The following is a 17,062-nucleotide window of genomic DNA, read 5'->3' as shown; positions in this document are numbered from 1 at the left end:
TGCATAATCAGACATGAATTCCAAGATGTATAATACATGAGGAATATTTGAAAAGTAGATCGGGCTGCTGTCTGGTAGAACAGGACAAAGACATTTTTGCTAGATATGAGCCAAGGTATCTATTCAGAGATGCCACAGGGTGCGCTCTCAGGGTCAACACAAGCACTGAGAACATGCATACTCTACCAGTTGTTCAGATCAGTTTGACAATAAGAATTTCCAAGCAAGCTCTAAACTTCTTCAAAAAAGTCTCGAGGATACCACCTGTCTTCCTTGGTTTGACTTCAGACAGTTCCTTTTTTCCTCTTTCATGATTCGCTTTCATCTAAGCATTGGGTTGTGATTTTAGTCATTGAAGTATAATTACAGGTGATAAAGAACAGGCAGAGCTGTGAGGCAATTGTGTATCACTTGCACAGCAGCTCAAGTCACCTCTCAGGCTTATCAAGCAGCAGCAAGAAGGTGTCAAAGAGCCAGGGAAAGAAGAGATTTACAAGTGATTCCGTAACTGTGTCCAGCAGCATACAACTCCAACTATAAAACCTCCAGAGGCTCTGAAAATCATCTATGCAGGGTTTTAGTTTGCCAGTCAATCTTCACTTTTTTTTTCTCCCCCCAGAAAAAAAGATCATTTTCAGCATTGCCAGAAAGTCACTGGCTTTGACCTCTTTCAAATCAAGCAATTATGAGGCAGCCAGTACAACCTAGCCACAGTGTTTCCCATGAGTTGTCTGGGTGCACAGGACCAGAGGCTAGTCATCCATTCTGCAACAATAAAAATGAAAGACCCCATCTCACAGTCTGTTACCCCACCCCTAAAAAGCTAAGTTAAATAAATAAATATATACATATATATGCATACATATATATATATGCACACACATACACTGAAGGGTGTCACAGATGGGAAAATTTTTACCCAGCCACTTTTAACATTGAATATCGAATATACATTCCAGAAAGGAAAAGCTTCAGTACAGAAGAACCGCAGTATCAGTTGGTATTTAAGTCAACACAGTATCTCTATTCCTGCAGATGAAGTTCCATCTGTACTTTTCCCATGTCACATGCACACACTGAATTGAGCATTGCAGAGAGCCAGAACATAAAAATTCAGCAAGGTTTAGCCTGAAAGCTTCTTGCATACCAAAGGGGTGAACCACCACTTCCTAGATGCAAAATCTTTGCCATGGCCTTACAAACCTCTTACATGAGGTTTCCTTCAGCTGCAGAATAACAAGAGCTCCATTTATTTATCGAACCTTATAAAGAACATACAACCTAGAGAAAACAAAATTGTTGGCTCTTGAGGAAAAAATGAAGAGCTACCCTCATCCTCAACAAACAAGATTCATTTATGTCCAAAAATCTTATCTGTTCATTCTGTTACAACATCTATTTTCATTTGATTAGTCTCTCTTCAACATGTAGCATTAACTCCTACAGAACCCAATACATTTGCAGAAGGACAAGCAAAGCATGACTTTGCTTCATGATATGTGTGCATATCTGTGAAGGCTGTTTTCAAATATAAAATGCTGTAGCTTGATTTTTCTGAAGTGCCTAGTACCCTCTGTTGACACATTGCTATGCTGAGACTTAAAACAAAACAAAACAAACACTGCAAGAAAAACACCTGTGAAAATCAGAGCTCTCTTCACTGCTAGGGGCAAGAGTCCACTTGCTCAACAGATCACAGCATGATTCCCAAAATCTAGGTGACCTCTATAATATCCTTTCACTTGTAAAATGAGGGCTTGATTCAGTGCCAGTAACGAACAAGCAACTGACAGATTAAGAATGTCCTGTTAAAGAGTAAAACTGAAACATGCAAACCCAATAAATATCAGCAATGTGACAAGTTCTTAAGGTACTGTCAAGTAGCATACACTGTAAAGAAATCAAATGCAGGACAAGTCCCTTTGAACAAACACCACCTTCAGCATCCCCAAAAATTGGAAGGATGGAGGATACATTTACACTGACATTTTACAGGTTAGCACTAGAAATACATTACTATAACAGATCCTATGATAAAAAAAACCAACACACCATATCGAGCCTAACATCAGGAATAGGGGGCAGGTTGTTTTTTTGAAATAAACAAACCAAGCAATCCCATTTGTAGTGTTAAATTATGATTGTGTATAAACAGCAGTATCCAACTAATTGTCACATTCCTCCACTCTCCAAATGTTTTCAGGCTACATGGTAGTTCAACAGCTTAGGTGAAAAGTTAAATTAAATGTCATCTAGAAGCACCGCCCTAATTAAAGAAGGTTGAAAATGTTTGCACTGGACTGATGTCTACTCCTAGACTTTCCAAAGACATTTATCAAAATTTCATTTGAAAATCCCATTTAGGCTATATGATTCAACAAATCGCTTGCTGTGGTTTTATGGAGCATATTTTGGAACCATTGCTTTCTACATAGCTATAGCTTTTCACACCAGCAGAACTCATGGCACTACATGCAGTGAACACAATGGGTTTGGTCTAATACACAATACAGAACAGAAAATAGTATGAAATGCCACAGACTTCAGTTAGGCAGGAGGCAGCAGTGGCATGCTGAAGTAGTGCAAAAAACTTTAAAATGTTACTGATTGCTAGAATCCACTTTCTCTTTCAGCAGTCCACACAATAACCTAGGTTGCAGGTCCTGAACTAGTCTTATGCAGGCCAGTAAACTACTATAAAACACTCTGATAGGGAGGACAGGGAACAAAGTACCTCCTTCAGATTGGGGGGCGGGTACTGGAGAAGGGGATTCATGTATTATCAGTAGGGGTCTGTTTTAAGGAAGGCAATTTCACAGTAATAAACTGCAGTAGCATTAAACCATCTTAAAATGTTATAGTCAACACAGAGATTTTAATGGAAACAATTTCAATAATTTACTTGGACAAACATAGAACTGGCAAAAACAGGCAACCAACACAATTCATTTTTTTTTAGTAGCTAGTGCTTCAATACCAGCCAACAAAACTGAATGCCACACCAGCCAAAAGTAGGAAGCATTTGGCTGCAATTACAGTACAAATACAAAATACAGCTCTATTACTGGAGTCCTGGAAACCCTAACAGGAAAAAATAGAGTACAAAACTTGCTTCTTACCTCAACAGTGTCACCAATTAAAGGCACAATATCACCCAGTATAGGTTTAAAATTTTGTTGGTCACTGATGGTTAGTTCAGTCTGTGCGTCTGTTCCCTTGCCGACACTGGCCACTGTCTCTTCTTGAGGATCCAAACTGGATGCTCTGAGTGCAGCAGACAACACTTCCACTTGTGCTGCAGCATGTAAAAGAGAAATCCATGAGAGACCGAACTGCAATAAACTTGTAGCAAGTCCACAAATCAACTAATTGACTGAAGGGATGACAGAAGAACTACAGGAGAGGTACAAATTTAAGATTATTGACTTTTAGTAAACCCCAAACTGGAGACAATTAGTGTAAAATGCAAAACAGATTAACACTCCGCTCTTTTCCTAGGGTGCTCAATCACACTGAAGTTCAGTGACATTTGTCTTCAGAGGAAAAAAAAAAAACAAAAACAAAAAAAAAACCACCACCACCAAAAACAAACAAACAAACAAAAACCCACAGCACACAAACAAAAAACCTCACAAACAACTAAAAAACCCAAACAAAACACCACCAGAGTAAGAGACTGCTATTAGGGCAGGATCAGTTCTTTAAGGATCTTGGTACATATTAATGGTGCAAATAGTCTTTGAGTCTTTGGGGCAGAACTGCACATGAATACTAACTTATTGACTGGATCTTTTGTGGGAGATGGGAATAAGAGAAAGAAGGGAAAGGTAACTCACATGAAAGTTAAGAACAGGTTTATTCCTACAGAAGAGATTCCAGTTCTGAGAGGCCATGTCTCTCTTTACATACGGTCATTAAATTGTTTTGTGGTTTTTTTTAATAGAAACTCTAAAGCAAGAACTATATATGAAGATGCTAGAGCCCAGTAACTCTTTTCTGGACAGGATACTTTAGTCTCCTTGCATCCTCCAAACAAATAATGGAAGTTGCACTGTTTGATGTCCTATTACTCATCAAAAGAAAGCATTAGCACTTCACACTCTGCCATCCACTCTTTTGAAAAAGATCCAGCAGTTGTGAGACTGCTCTGCTTACTGCTAATTTAAAAAAGCTTTGTTGAGCAATGTTCCTTGGATACAGCCTGACATAAGCAGATCAGGTATCAGAGGCAATCTTAACTAAAACTGACACAGAATTCAGTGCAGACTGATCTACCCTCTTCTTCTCTCCTCTGCTTCTTTCCAAGAAGGTAGGAAGGAATAATCTCCCAACTCATTAAATTTACCCAGACATCCAGAAGCTCTGTTCCTCATAGACTCTGGCTTTTCCCAAGGTTTCTTAAATGCTCATTGTGAAATTAAATGACAAACCATATGCTTGCCTTTAATCTCATGCTGCCCTACTAAGTTACAGAATATAAATTTCTCCCTCTAGCTTTTTTGATAGGGTTATTAACAAGAATTCAACAAAGAAAGTTGGGCTCATTTGTGGACAGAAGAAACATATCAAATACATCTCTTACAAGAAGCAAAATTACAATTCAGCACAATCTTAGCTACCAGGAATTGGAAAACACTCTACAGGTTCGCTGGTTTGTAGGTGTAGTCCGATGAGCAAGAGAAAAAAATAATTTTTTAGAATATGCAACATCAGCTCCATGACTCTGTCAAATTTCTGATAGAATAAACAAAATATATTCTTACTGTATTACTGCAGTTCACCCCAACAGGAAAAACTGCAACGAGGTAGAAACTTAAAAACTAAAACCAAACCATCATGCTAATACTATAAAATACATTACATTAGAAAATATACTTTCAATATATATCTATAAAACATATTATAACATATATCTAAATATATAAAAAAATAGGAATTTTACCATATGTAAGATTAAAAAAACTTGCTATGACTTCACTCTTCAAGTGTTAGTTCACTGACAATAAATAAAGCTCTATTTTAAAGGCCCATGAGAATAAACGAGATTAAGGTTTTTAAACTCCCCCAAAACTTAAAACTTATAGAAATCACCCCAGACTTATGCAAAATAGGCAGTCATTCAGAGCACCTGCTAGGGAAAGAAATGCCTGTCTTATTACCAGTTTATTCTCATTTAGATAAATCAGACAAGAAAATTAAAAATAATTATATTCTGCTGCATATCAAGGACACATTTTTTCATAACGACTTTTTTCATGAAGGACAACTTCATGAGAAATTTAAACTCCTCTCATTTTCACTTAAAAGTCGTGAAAGCATACCCTGACTAGGTAACACATACTGCTTAAACACTGAAAATGTATTTAATGAAAAATCCACAGAGCGTTCCACAGATTACTTCTAGTAACAAGAGTGAAGGTATTTACAGCAGTAATTGGGAATTTTCCCAGACATATTCCCCACTTGTGCCCCACTGTCAACCTGCATGCCTGGACCACCCTTGCTTAGGGGCTTAAGAGGCTAGAGACCACACATATCCCAATTTCCTTTGCCTGCCCTAGAGGAGATATGACACAAACATGCATCTCCTCAGCTTCTTGTCAATTCTATAATCCCAAGACATGAGGCTGAAAGACAGGAGAGGCCAAACTCCCAAGGATTTTATTGACTGGCATGTGCCTTCCTTCTTCTTTGAGTGCTTCTCCACAGATCCTGTCACCAAGGGTGACTCCAGTGCTGTCATTCACTGAAGGGTGAATGACCTGAAATCCGTAAACACCTTAAGGTCCTAGCCAAAAAAAATAAAGACCCAAGCACAGTCACTATGGAAGGTTCCAGAACGGTGGGCCACTTAGTAAAGGAGGAAGAAGAAAAAAGAGTGCATGTGTGAGTATGCATGTATATATGCAGAGCTCTAGGTGGCTGCCTTAAGATAATGAAACTTAAGACAATATCCTACTGAGTTGTCTTCACCACCCTGGGTTCAGGGAGGGTATATACCCTCATAATCCTGTCACACACAGTCCCAAGATCGGTGCTGACACCCTCCTGACTGAGGTAGCTGCTGCTCTCCTGCAACTCCCACAAAAATCTTTCCTACAGCCATAACACATGCAACGTTTTCCAGAAAACCAGCAAAAGCACAAGCAAAGGATAAGGCCCCCACCCCCCCCTGCATGACAGAGAAATGTCTCGGAGCTCTAGGGAAGAAAGGCTCTGGGAGAAAGACTAGAAGGGAATGTGCTGGCTAACTAGCTTTCACAACTACTTTCAGTAAAAAATTGTAGTGCAAAGGTCAGTTTTGTGCATAACAGAGAACTCATGTATTGCACTGGTATGATAAAGTTAGTGTTCACCGGATCTTAAACCATCTGCTAATTAACTCTTTCTTCCTTTGACTTTTGCTTCAGGTGAGAAGTATTTTTCAGCAGGGAATTATTTATTCCTGGCTATTGTACTCCAAAAAAACCTGGTATCACCTTTGAATTCAAACCTACACTTTACCTGGCCTTATTAAATTTCCTTGTCCTCAGGAATTTCTGTCCTTTCAATATGCTTTATTGTTGTTTTCTGTTTCTCCTAATGTTTCACTAGAAGACATTGATATTTTAAAGTTACATGCTCCCTTCTTTTTTCTGAAGGATCTGCCTTCCTGGCCCTCATTTCTTACTCTGAGGGAAAAGCTATGGGCTGCATTAATGGGTACAGAGATGGAAGTAAGTAAAACATAAAAATAAGTAGTTTCTTCTCCACTTCCTCCTCACCTATTGTTACATTAACAACATATATTTTAAACTTTGACTGCAGGCAGCACTAGCAGCCTAACTTACAAGCACAATTTTTACATGGGAATGGCATCAACTGACCCCACAGCTGGGCTGGTTTATCCATATCATATCTCCATTTGGTATAGCAGCCTGTAACCAGCATAAGCCAGAGTCAGCCCCAATAACCAGCAAGTCAGGCTTTTTCTCTTCCTCCAAGTAATAGCAAGAAAAGCTGACATTACATGATTTAGCACTTTCTATGCAGAACATAAGCAGATAAATAAAGCTGAAGAAAGTGTCCCTAGAAAGAAAAATAAAGAAGTAAAAACATCTGGGAAAATAAAAGCCACCTCTGAAGTAAGTGAAGACAGCAGCAGCCTCAGGGAGCTGGAAAAAGGTGACCTGAATAAAGGCCCTCTGATAATTTTCAAGGAGCTGATATACTTCAGAGAAACGTGCAGGTTTCCATCTCACAGTTTGAGACCCTCAGGATGTCTGGCCAGGGGATTAGAAAGGTCTTATTAACAGGGATTACACACCATTGCTTAACTCTGCGTGGCTTGCGTAGCTCTGCTAGGCAGTAGAGTTTGTGAGCAGACAGACTGTCTTTATTTCAGTTGCTGACTGCTCAACTACCTCCTACTCAAATTAATCACTTCAGTAACAAGCTAATTCTTGAAAGAAAGCATCAAGGTAAAGATTTTTGGGAGACTCAGTTAAAGAAGTTCACCCCCTTCTGAAAATGAGATTACAGGAAAAAAAAAAATGTTCTATGATGGTTGCTAGTCAATGTTAAAAAATTGTATTTGCTAGAGACCTCATCAGTCTCCACACCTTGGAGCAAGGATTTGAAGTTTGCAATGCAAACTGCTCTGATAATAGGGAGGCGCACTACTGAAACACAGAAAACATAGTCAAGTTACAAACCTAAAACCCCCACAAACAAATACAGCCACCCAAAAACCCTACACAACCACAAACAGCTTGTGCTGTGTATGTAAACAGTTACCCACCAGTGCTTGGCAACCAAGACATCAGGAAGATTGGGGTATGCACTAAACACACTGCACTCTGGGCTGCACATACTGGATGTGTATACAGTGGAAAGGAAAAAAAAAAGCTGTACTCCTCTGACTCAGAAAGAATCATTGCTGGTTGAACTTCAGTACCAAATCTCCACACCTGCTTCAGCTGCCAGGGACTGGCTTATGGTACCATGAAGGACACCACCTTATTACCATCACCAGTTGTTATGCAGAGTCAAATAATAAAAATGCAGTTTGATCTTAAGAACTTTCAAAAACCGTGTGCCAGTGATCCTGGCCAATACGGTTCCACACAACAGGTATTAATTGTCTTCTTTTTTTAAGTTTATAAAATATTCTCCAAAATAAAACATGTTAAGAAAAGGATGCTGAAGTTGCACAGTAACGCTCTGAGATGCTAGGTGCAGCCAGAGCTAAGGTCATCCAAACAAATTAACCTTACTGACACGTGCAACATCATACACTACAGTCTCATTCCTAAATTACACTTTCGCTAACTCATCCCCACTTCATCTCATGACGTCTCTAGGATGCTTGTCCTATTTGCTACAGAAACCAGAAGACATGTACCAAGGGGAGCTCTCCAGTATGGCAGGCCTGTGCTTACCCACCACAGAGAACACAGTATCTTCTGCTTCCATCCCTTGGCTGGGAATGCAGTGAAAAAGACAGGAGCACAGCATGGAAGCAAGAATCCAGGGCTTGGGTGACAGCAAACCAGTGAAGAAAATAAATGCAAGAAGAAGGTCACAGGGATTTAAAAAGAAAGAAAGAGAGGAAAAAAAAAAATTCTAGCTTGCTCAGTCTTTGCTGTCAAGAATCAGCTCATCCACAGTACAAGACTCATAAAAATGTAATGGCTAGTTTTGTGGGGATGGTGGGGCAGGGAAAGACCCTGAGGACCACTTGGGACCAGGGCTGTTTGGTAAACACTTGTAAACCATGTATAACTAGAGACAAAATTATCTGCGAAATTAAGATTAAGAAGTTACATAAAATTTCTATTAAAATAACCAGACAACCTTTGGACTGAATACCTATACCATCAGTTTGTAACAACAGTTTTAGATGATAAAGATGGAAGGATTATTCCTGGTATTGCCATGAGCAAAGAGAAAATCAGGGCTCTGATCTTCTGGATTACTCCCAAAGGGAGCCTACCTCCCTCTTGTCACAATTTATGGAGTGTAAGGTCCAAAGCATAGGTATTAAATCAGCTACTCAGAAACTAAAGTCCTACAACTTTTATGTGTGCTTTAGTGTTTGAGACCAGCATGCAAAATGTATACTATTCTATCAATTTTTGTCTCAATTTCCTTATGCCGCAATGCACTTAGTGTAAAATTAAAATAAAGTTACCAAATCAAAACAGGCATGTTGTTAAATTCCAGTATCTGAAGTATTTAGACCAAATAATGAGAGTACAGGCAAGAGGAAAAAATAGTACAAGGTTTAGAAGGTGTTTCACAGGGCTTTACTACACAGCCTTCATCAAGTCAGAGGTACTGAACAAAATACAAAGGTGACTGAGTAATTAAAACCACCCACCCCAAATTAGAATAAATGGTACCGGTAACCCTAATTCAAATCTTTCCTAACTTGTGGGCACTGGGAACCTATGTTGTGGACAACCTACTGAGAGTTTTCTCTTACTGAAATGCACAAGTGCTAGTCAACAGCTGCACTGAAAACCTCTCGACACCCAATCAAATGAGTTTGAAAAAAATCCTGCTCTGAAACAAGACATGAACAAGATACATAAGAGAAACAACCCTGCATCCCAGGACAATTCTGATGTACAAATACATGCCTACACAAATCTTCATTAAAAGTGCTTAAGATATGTTCTGTAACTAGACAGAACAAGGTTTTATAAAACAGAACTAAACAGCTGGACGAGTTTTAACAGTGGGCTTCAGAGATGGGTTATGCGAAGACTGAGACCATTAGCAAGGATTAAATTTTTTTCTTATCTCTCTCCTTAGAGAGAGAGTGCCCAAAGCACCCTTAAAGCAACAAGTCTCAGCTGCTGACTTCACAACAGATTAAATAGAAGCAGCTCAAAACGGATTTAAGAAAAGTTATTAGTATGTCATCCTACTAACAACAAAAAGAAGCTGAAAGCAGTATCAGTTTATTCTAAAGTGGTTTTTCCACTCCCAACTTGACCCTCTTTTTCCCCTCCTACTTTTTCTGGTATAAAGGCATGATTTCCCCTAGGGATTCTCCAGCTCCAGAATAACATGGCTTCTTACTTAGTGGTACCTCTAGACTTTCTGACTGAAATGCTCAAGCTTGATGTGCCTTGGAATTTATCCAGTACACAAATACCAAAAGAAACATATCTCCAATAGGTGTGAAATGGCCAAGTCATTTTAGCCCAGAAGGTATTTCTGAGGTGCTGTTCCATCAGCTGGTCATACTCAGGAAACCCTTCTCCACCCTTCAAGAGCCTTTAAAATGGAAGATGTGCATTCACCTAAATAATTCAGTTTGGGTCGATTCTCAGTTTGACCTAACAAACTAGGCACACTTCTGTCAACAACATGAGACAGCAATAATAAAGACCTTGCACAAAAATGGAGAAGACTAAGTCATTAAAAAGCAAATGGATAATGCATAAAATAAAAACCATTATCACACTTCGACATTTAAAAAACAAAATAAAATAAAAAAAAAGATCTTAATCTGCCTTCTTGTTTTGCATGTATGCTAATTACAAATTAATTTCCTGATCAACAGCTTATGCTATTGAACTATCTATTTGGTTATACTGTCAAAACAGGCAGTTGGAAGTTTATAGTGCTAACTGTATGCATATTCAGTTTATGGAAGGAATCATATTACCTTTAAATATCTTCACACAAATGCAAGTTCCTTTCTAGTTCATAATCAATTTTCACAATTAAATCAGAATAGTTACAATCTCTTTGAGGACCAAGATAAAGTAGTATTTCCGACTTTTAAAACGACAGAAAGGTTAAAGCCCAAATTGCTAAAGCAACATATGCATATCCCTAAACACTTAAAATGCTTCAGTATCTTTACTATACCTTTAACATCTGGATCGTCTATGTGGGGTTCCAAATTTTCTATCATTTCTTCCAATTCTTTCCTTCTTGCCATAGGAATGTTTGGGGATACTGGCATAGTGAGTTCCTGAACTTCTCTATCAAGTATTATCTCAGAAGTCTGCTGAAGTTCGAAGTCAATATCTATTTCAGGAAGTGGAGTCCTCCAGAAATTGAAAGAGTTGTACAATTCCTGCTCTGGAAGAGAGGTTTCCTGGGAATTCAGCCCAGCCTCCTGCAGACCTGCTGTACAGCAATGAGAACTTTGCTCATTCTCATCAGCCATTTCTCCACAAGATTCTGAAGACAAAGTGCAATGGAAGGATGACTCAGTCTGGAAATCACTTGCCCTCTGGGAGTTATTTGACACTGTATTTTGATCTTCCATGGCATTTTCAAGTTTTGTTGCAAAATCATCATTATCAACATGTGAAGACAGATCCTCTGTCCTGCTGTGCTCATCCTCTGTGACATCTTCTGCAGTCCTGGCTTTTTGACTGTTGAGTGCCAAAGCAAACAAACATTTAAAAAACAAAGTATACTTTTGCAAACAGATCCTCTTGAAAATTCACACACATCCTATCATCTTGCTATTTATCAAATAAGATTTACTTACAGCATAGCAAAATAAATCATATAATCATAGAATGATTGAGGTTGGAATGGGACCTCTGGAGTTTGTCTCCTCCAACCTCCCTGCTCCAGTAAGAATGCCCAGGAGATACATGATAAGCTACTAGCCTCCAACTATGTGTTACTGATCAGGACCCCTCTGGTCCTGGTCATTCAGCCACCTGTCAATTTACTTCACTGTCTCCTTGTTCAGCCCATACCTCACCAGCTTCTCTATGAGGATCTTATAGGAGACCATGTCAAAGGCCTTACTGAAATCTAGGAAGACTATATCCATGGCTCTCCCTTGTCTATCAACTCAATCATTTCATCACAGAAGATATAGCCCAAAGTATCCTAAGTTAATCAATAGTCATGTATTTTTAGTAAATAACTGAAAATTCTGGTAGTCTATTAAGTAAGATGAGAAGTTGCAGATCTTTTCATTTACGAAGATTAATACTCAATTTATACAGGAAAGCTAATTTTCTTAACATGCAGTTCATACAGAATTAAGGAAAAAATAATTTGTAGATTTAGCAAATTCTTTACCTGTTTTCCTGTGCAGACCCACAATCTTCTGGGTTTTTACCATCTTCTTCTTTAAAGTACTGGCCACTGCTGGATGGATTAGCAAAAGTTGATATAAAAGGCCCCAGTGACTGAAAAGCAGCTTGGCGGACCTAGTAGAGAGGGTCCAAGGTGAAAAAAAAAATTATCTATATATATAAAGTTTGCCGTCCTACAAAATATAGCTGGTACTAGGAACTGGAAGGGTCATAAGCCTACTGAGGAAAGAAACAGCACAGGCTCTTGTCTAGAAAGAATCATCCAGCTGTATCCATAAAGCACTAAGTAAAAAAGTTAAGAAAAAGCTGGGTAAAAACAGTTAAACTTGCATGACATTTCAGAATCCAAGAGCTCATGTTCCTATGCAAAAGATCTACTTTTGGCTCTTGGAAGTAGTCTGCTCAATAACAAACTTCACAGGGTTTGGAAAGCAGATCTTCAAGACCAAAAAAACCAAACCACCAAACCAACCAAACAAAACCAACACACCCCCCTACAAAAAACAAAACAAAACAAACACAAACCAAACACACACAAAAAAAAGGACCAAAAAACCCAACCCCAAACCAACCAAACAAAAAAACCCCACACCACAATAAACAAAAACCAAACCACCCAAAACAAACAAACCACAAACACCACCACTCCATTCCACTGGCCCACTCCCCCCAATAAAAGCAGGTGGTGGTAGGGAATATGAAGAAATACAAATAAACCACATCTAATTTTCTAGTTTTGTTACTGATTTTCAGCAATGTTAAGTCATAGGCAGTTCTGTAGCTAAGAAAAGTTATCCCAACGACACAGTTTTTCTTACATGCTGCTGCAAAAATGCGAGGGACCCTCTACACCCATTGACAAACTAAGCAGTCTAAGAAGAATTTTGCTTGAGGTACATCAAACAAGTTATATTATCCACACCTATGGGGAGAGGTTCTATATGGAGTATTACAATAAAATCCTTGAAATATTACAGCTATTGAAGAAATAAAAAGCAATTCTTACCCATCGTGAAGGATCACTAATCAAATTAATAAAAAGGGTTGATAATTTTGTCCTCCGGACTTCCTGTGATGTTGCACAAGAAACTGCCATGAAGCATTCAGCACAAGCTTTCCTAACTCCCCACACATTATCAGAGCAGAGCTGGAAAAACCTCGGCAGCTGTTAGGAACATAGTGAGTAAGTTCGCAAGTCTTAACAGGTAGTATTTGTTCCAAATAAAGTTCTTTCCTCACATACATTTCCCCCATTGCCCTCAAACTCAGATGCATTAGTTTAACATTTGCAAGACAAATGGTACTTATGGATACAGATAAGGAAAAATCACCTAGCTGAAGAACAGCAAGAAAGTACTAACTCTCTCAACTGACTTATATCCAAAAAAGAGCTCCAAAAAACCCATCTCCAAAAACATCCTCAAGCCCAGAAAAACTATCATAAGACAAAACCTCATCACTACACCATTTTTGCCAAGCAGATAATATTGAAAGGAACAAAAATATAAAGAATACTGGTGCATTATGATTTTAACTATCAGAGATCACTTCAGATTTTTGTAACATTCTCACTGATATGCAAAGAAAAGAGCATCTTCAGAAAGAAAGAAAACCTTTCTTTTCCATCATTGTGGAAAGAAAACCTTTCTTTTCCATCACTTCTCATTGCGAGACTAACTAGTCTCTGTCACTACCTGCCCTATGAAGCAGGACCTGAACTGCACACAGGAACAGGGGAACAAGAGAAACACTGCATTTGGTGCAAGAGAAAACAGGTTTGAACAGAGCAGTGGTTTTACTAATAAAACCAAAGCACTTAGAAGCTGCTCAAGTGATTAGGGTTTTTGGAAAAAAGTAATAGTAAGGATGAAATGGTAGACAGAGTGTAGGAGAGGCAGTAAGACATGCAGGTCATCACATGGCTGCCTTCACTTGCAACAGGCAGACCAGTAAGATGTAAGCAATACAATGACTTGCTACAGCTCTGATCTCAGTTATTAATGTTGAGCTATTCCTACGGTCTGCAGCAAAGTCTTCTGGACTTAGCTCCTTATTTTTAAAAGTATTTATGTTACAAAATGAAGTTTTATCTAAAGCCATACAGTTTTTTGCCTGTTTGGGGGTTTTTGTTTGTTTGTTTTAATAATCAAAAAAGCACAAAAAATGGAAACCAGTATTTTTTTGTTATGGAAACAAGATCCCAAATCATCCACCCACATGTTACTGCTTTCACATAAAATAAATAACACTTCTTTGTTTCATAGTCTAATTGCATCTTCTACAAAGTTTTAATCCAAATTCATTACACATATCACTAAGAGGGAACCTGTGTGAGAGAAATCAATTTACATCACAAATCAAGAAACATATGGGATATAAATCTGCACAGTGACACTTCATTATCAAATGGCTTGAACCACACAATACCTAGGGAAAAAGGCAGCGAATGCTTTAGGAATGTAAGAAATGCCCTGAGGGTCACACTGGGTATACCTGTCCCAGTACCATATCTGCAAAAGGCTGTGGAGCCTCTTATTGAAATCATGCCTGCATTTACACTCTTCTCCTTTTTAAGCTCTTCGCTAATTCATGGCACTGATTCATCAACCTCCTCTGGCCCTCAACAAGCCCACTGTCCACACTGCCAAAAGGAGAAAGCTTGAAGAAGGATCCCTGCCCTGTTGTGTCTCCAAGACCAGCAACATCCACCAGCCCTTTGGTCCTGCCAAGGGAATGGAGGGCACTGTTAAGGATACTCTGCTCAATTCTCCATCCACTTCCCTGCTTTTCCATTTTGAATTTGTATCTCTTCCCTTTATTACATTTGTTATTGCCCAGATTCATTTATTTTCTCTGCCCTTCCTTCTCTTTCACTCCTTCCTAGGAAGGCTGTGGGGCTTTGTTCAAGTAAGGAAAACAGACTTTAAAAGATCAAATCATTGAATGGCAGCTAAAGTGGTGCTGTTTAAAGAGATAACACAAACCTTGCCACTTCTAGCAGTCTATACTGCCCATGTTCTTCCTGTATCTGCAGTCTCTCACTGCATTTATGGACATTGATTCTATGATGCACTCCTACCCACCTCTTGCCTAATGTATTTTGGCTATACTCTCTGCCTCCATGGTCTGAGGCATTTTCTTCTGTTTGGTTGAACCCTTCTCCCAGATTTAGAACTGACTATCCCTTAGATCCAGACCGTGTGACTTGGTAAGTAAGAGTTCTGTATTCACAGTAACTGTCTTCAAGATTTTGTAAACATCAATCATAACCTCACACCAGCAAAACTGAAGAGTCACGGCTGTTTCAGTCTCTCCTTCCTAAGGGAAAGTAATCGTACACAGTTGCCTAATCATTTTAACTACCCTTCTCCGCACCTTGTATAACTCCACTACTGACTTGTATTAAAAAGAAAAATCCTTTAAGAAGTGGATTACCAGCATTTCTTCAGTGGCTTGCTGTCCAACCACACTGCAGATGTCTCCAAAATTGGCTGCACATACCTACCAGACAAAACGCAAGAAATAACCACTAAGATCATGGCTTTAATACAGCAAATAAAATCAAAGGAAAAATGTAAACAGCTTTTAAGACCATAAAAACAGCTTTCAGTGCAAACTCAATATCAGCCACTTCCCCATTCCATCAGTTCCCATGGTTTAAAAAAAAAAAGTTTTCTTTATTTCAAACTTAATCAGCATTTTTTAATCACAAGGGAACCACTCCAGAACTTAAGTGAAAGGGAAGGAGGATAAAATGCATTCAAAATGCTGTCAAATGAAAGAATACAAGCAGGGTGAAACCAAAACACAGCCACAGCACCTAAATACCATGATCGAGTACTGGTTTATTTCATCTTAAGGTGCATCTCTAATTCCATCTACACACAGCGATATGAGCTCAGGTGGCTGATGTTGTATCAGTTACAGTCGGTTCACATTTTTGTGGCTACCTGCACAATCATAAGGGCAAGCAGATTGTTTCTTTGTTTCTGATAATAAAGGTAGGAACTCTGGAAAACACTCGGTGCCAAATATAAACTCTGCAGAAATGCGAGCTACAAAAGAAACTCCACAGCTTTCACTTACACACATCCCAAATGAAATCTAGCAGGAAACAATAATTTAGATAAGTCAAGTTCCAAGCTGATGACATTCCTTTCATAGATAATCCAGATCAGATGCTGATAATTCATACCTTACGAACATGAAACATTCTGCAGTCACAGCACATCTCACAAAACCTGGGAAGAACAAGTCTTTCCGTGATGTCTTTTCCCACCATGGAGGCCATTTTGCACATTATCTAAAGGCAAGACAGACACTAATCAGGGACGCTTGCACAACACACCTGTCAGTTACACACAGACACTTTACACTTTTCATTCTGATGCATGATTTTTATTGAAAACTGAAATTAATTGAAAAAAGCCTTTTTTTTTTTCTTTTTACCTTCCTCCAATCATGATGTTACACAGCTGTAGAAGACATTGGTCTTTCATCAAACTAAATAAAATTCCTAACTAATGGAGATAACTCAACTCTAAGGAAAATTTTTTTAAAAAGAGATTCTTTCACTATTCCAATACTTAATGAATATATTTACAGTTAACAGAAAATTGACAATTAATATGCTTAAGTGACTTCTACAACTTCTGCACAATTAAAAATTTAATCACAACACTCTATATTGCACATATGCAACTCCACGACATAAAATTACTAAAAAAGCTTATCATACCAAAGAAAGCAACAGTTTTCCCTCTAACTGCTCCTTCATTCAAATTTTTACAACTCTTAAAGAAAATAAGTAATCTAAAATAATTTTTTGTTTAATTTCCCTTATCATGTCAGTAGAGCTACTTAAATTCATTTTGTTATAATAACAATTATTATTTTTCTAACCCTTAGGGGCTCAGTGACCTACAGTAACCTTTCTCATATTTAAAATCTTCAAAACAATGAAGATGGATAGAACAATTCTGCTTTAAATTTTATTT

The 17,062-nt window shown here is 38.4% G+C and overlaps 1 protein-coding gene across 9 annotated transcripts in view; it reads right to left on the bottom strand.

The window, feature by feature from the left end:
- Positions 1 to 17,062, bottom strand: part of PPP4R1 (protein phosphatase 4 regulatory subunit 1) — a 67,599-nt gene that overhangs the window by 11,714 nt on the left and 38,823 nt on the right. For all 9 annotated transcript variants that reach the window (XM_065053139.1, XM_065053142.1, XM_065053144.1 and 6 more), the window contains 6 exons: positions 16,261 to 16,368; positions 15,501 to 15,566; positions 13,072 to 13,230; positions 12,049 to 12,179; positions 10,867 to 11,381; positions 3,120 to 3,295 (listed from right to left, as the gene is read on the bottom strand). In XM_065053139.1, coding sequence (XP_064909211.1) covers positions 3,120 to 3,295; positions 10,867 to 11,381; positions 12,049 to 12,179; positions 13,072 to 13,230; positions 15,501 to 15,566; positions 16,261 to 16,368 — 1,155 coding nt within the window. The remainder of the gene's footprint in view (positions 1 to 3,119; positions 3,296 to 10,866; positions 11,382 to 12,048; positions 12,180 to 13,071; positions 13,231 to 15,500; positions 15,567 to 16,260; positions 16,369 to 17,062) is intronic.

The sequence above is a fragment of the Columba livia genome, chromosome 2 (assembly GCF_036013475.1).
Source record: "Columba livia isolate bColLiv1 breed racing homer chromosome 2, bColLiv1.pat.W.v2, whole genome shotgun sequence".
Lineage (NCBI taxonomy): Eukaryota > Metazoa > Chordata > Aves > Columbiformes > Columbidae > Columba > Columba livia.
The sequence above is the reverse complement of the archived record's forward strand: the minus strand, read 5'-3'. Positions and strand labels throughout refer to the sequence as shown.